The 3,258-nt window shown below is 36.6% G+C and overlaps 1 protein-coding gene across 1 annotated transcript; it reads left to right on the forward strand.

The window, feature by feature from the left end:
- Nucleotides 1-1,139: 1,139 nt before the first annotated feature.
- LOC147505026 (epoxide hydrolase 3-like) lies at nucleotides 1,140-3,011 on the forward strand. The gene is made up of 5 exons (XM_086557621.1): nucleotides 1,140-1,303; nucleotides 1,415-1,629; nucleotides 1,729-1,899; nucleotides 2,211-2,446; nucleotides 2,578-3,011. Exons 1-5 carry the CDS (start codon nucleotides 1,234-1,236, stop codon nucleotides 2,822-2,824), a joined length of 939 nt encoding a protein of 312 aa, XP_086413747.1. The 5' UTR covers nucleotides 1,140-1,233; the 3' UTR covers nucleotides 2,825-3,011.
- Nucleotides 3,012-3,258: the final 247 nt, after the last annotated feature.

Here is a 3,258-nt window from a genome sequence, read left to right on the forward strand (position 1 = left end):
TAATGACTCACATATACGAAATCGGCGTCGAAAGTCGTGGTCATGAAATATAAAATTTACGCTGAAGTAGTTAGCATTTACACGAGCCAGTGTTGCCTCGTACAACATTTTCTTTCCTTCTTCGAACCACCATGGGGTTTATAAGAAGACTCTGTTTCTTGCTGACGTAATAAACCCAAACGATGTCGGACCAAAGGTAGAGCAATAGCCACTAATTTTTTTACAACGCTTAATTGCAGTGTTATCATTTGAAGAGCTCGAGCTTGATGAAGAAGAAGAAGATGAATCAGAAGAAGATGAATGATTTATTGAAAAATCGTCAAGAGTTTTGGTAGTTTTTTTTTTTTACTAAGGAGATGAGTTTTAGGATTAGAGGGAACATGAAAAATGAAGAGAGCCATGCAGGATTAAAGGGTTAAAAGATTATAGCATGCGGTTTCTGGGAAACCGTGTGAGCTTGGGCTTCTAAGATGGGCTTTAGTGGCGCGGTTTTGAGAAAGCCGGATGGGCTATATGGGGCGGTTTATCTAAAACCGCATCATTTGATGTTGAATATTTGATGTTTCACCTGAAGTTGGTTGGTGTTTTTTTGATTTGGTTCAAAAATTTGGTGTTTTCTTGGTTTCTCTCCTAGAGATGCTCTTACCACATCTAACCAATTTTAAGGTCAAAATCATCGAGGTTAAATTTTCCTTGTACATTTGAACTATATCATGGATGGTTTTGAAGTAGAATAGGGTGTTTTCCAAAATAAATTCTAAAATCTTGAAACTGCAACGGAGTTTACTCATAATTTTGTTAATTTTTCGTAGTTTCTTTGGTGGCGGGGACATCTGCTAGACTGCAACACACTGTGTTTCAAAATTACCATAAAATGTTTTGCTAACAAACAACCACAGACATCAGCTTTCGTGTGCGACTCACGGCGTCATTGTCTAATTATATTTAACGTTTTTTTTTTTGCTAAAATTATATTTAACTTTTTCGTTTTGGTTTTAAGCAAGTGAACCAAGCTCGTGGATGATTACTTTTGCATATAAAAGAACAAAAGTTGAAGTCATTTGGTAAAATGTCCTATTCAAGCTATGAGCTATAGGATTATTATATATTTTTTCCCAAGTAAAAAGATATAGGAAGATGTCACATATCTCCCTATATATACCAACTTATCTCCACAATAATTAAGTTCTATGCTGCTGTTCAGAAGTCAGAACATTTCCTTATTGACTCAAAATGAATCAAATAGAGCACAAGTTTGTAGAAATCAGAGGCGTTAAGCTTCACATAGCAGAGCTTGGAACTGGTACATATATGTTTCCCTTATGTGCTGGGGGACTTGAATGGTTTATTTCATTTTGTTGTTTTAAATTCTGTATTTTCTCTAATATAGTTTATTCTTGTGTGATCCTGCTAGGTGACAAAGTAGTAGTTTTCTTACATGGATTTCCAGAAATTTGGTATTCTTGGCGACATCAAATGATAGCTGTTGCAAACGCTGGATACCGCGCAATTGCACCTGATATTAGGGGTTATGGACAATCTGAATTGCCTTCTGAACCTGAAAAGGCAACCTTCAAAGATCTAAGTGATGATGTCCTAGCTATCCTCGATTTCTTCAACATCCCCAAGGTACATAATTAATTGAATATGTTCTGATCGTGTTACTATTTGTTATTATTTATACACTGCATTATATAAGCATAAATTACATTTACTACTGTGAGGCAGGCTTTTGTTATTGGAAAAGATGTCGGTGGGCTAACTGCTTATCATTTTGTGGTTGCTCATCCTGAGAGGGTGTCTGGAGTTGTAACGCTTGGCGTTCCTTATACCCCCCCTGCTCATTCCTTTGCACATGATGAGCAGCTCCCTGAAGGCTTCTACGTATCAAGGTGGCAGGTATTGCTAGACACTTTTATTTGTTCCCTTATCACAACTTTCTTTACAGTTGATTCAAGGTCAAGGAGACCGAATGGTACTCAAATCAGTCGGTAACACTTGTTGCTACCAATACAATTACCCTTGGGCAAAAACAAAGAAAATAGAGGTGTATTAGGATCAGCTTAAAGAACGGATTCTGTAAATAATCAACATAATGGTCAGTTTTTAAGAGCAAAAAAATAACCATTTATATTCACAGAAGATCAATCTTAAATATTAATATTTGATAGCTTCTTTTACATGTTTGTTTTTGTATAATATTCATTTAGATACCAGGAAGAGCGGAAGATGATTTTGGAAGATTCGATGTGAAAACAGTAGTGAGGAACATCTACATTCTATTCTCCAAAAGTGATATCCCTATGGCCGATGAGAATAAGGAGGTCATGGACATGGTAGACCCATCTACTCCATTACCACCCTGGTTTACAGAGGAAGATCTATCAGCCTATGCAGCCGCGTATGAAAAATCTGGATTTCGAACTCCGTTGCAAGTTCCATATAGGTAATACTGAAATTGTTAGTCGTAAGTAATCTTGATCAATTCCGTATACTATACTATGCTCTCAATCATTTCTTTTTTCCTTCATAAGATTACTTGGCCGGATCACACACTTATCTTGCAACTTAATCCAGGTCCTTACATGAAGATATAAGAGTAACAAATACAAAAGTTTTAGCTCCAGCCTTGTTTGTTATGGGCGAGAAGGACTACGTACTCAAGCTCCCAGGGATGGAGAAGTACTTAAAAAGTGATGAGCCAAAAGAGTATGTTCCCAATTTAGAAATCGTCTTCTTTCCTGAAGGGTCCCATTTTGTTCAAGAGCAATTTCCAGACAAAGTGAACCTACTCATTATGGGCTTCCTGAATGACCATTTATGATGATAAAGTGCCGCAACAAGCTGCATTCGAGATTGAGATTGGTTAAGTTCTTATTATTTTGCTTTCTTAGCGAGTGATGTTGTACGCCTTTTACGCCTGTACAAATTCGAAAGTATATGTCATTGTTGGAACTGAAGTTTGTTGAACTGAAACTAAACGATGAAAATATATTTCAAATTAGCATGTACGATATGATTATATGCAAAAAAGTTAATTTAATCGCCCCTTACTTATAGATCAAAACCAGATTCTACATTTTAGTGGTCACGAAATTAAGATGGACTGATTACGTGCTGATGGGGCATACACGGCGAAAAGTGCAAATTTTCTCCAAATTTTGGAAGGTTAATCAACACTATATGATGAGGTTTTTCCCTATGGCTACAGCTGATCTACTCGTATATACAATGTGATAGGGGACTTCAGGTAACTTC

Source organism: Coptis chinensis, chromosome 4, assembly GCF_015680905.1.
Source record: "Coptis chinensis isolate HL-2020 chromosome 4, ASM1568090v1, whole genome shotgun sequence".
In the NCBI taxonomy this organism is placed as follows: Eukaryota; Viridiplantae; Streptophyta; class Magnoliopsida; order Ranunculales; family Ranunculaceae; genus Coptis; species Coptis chinensis.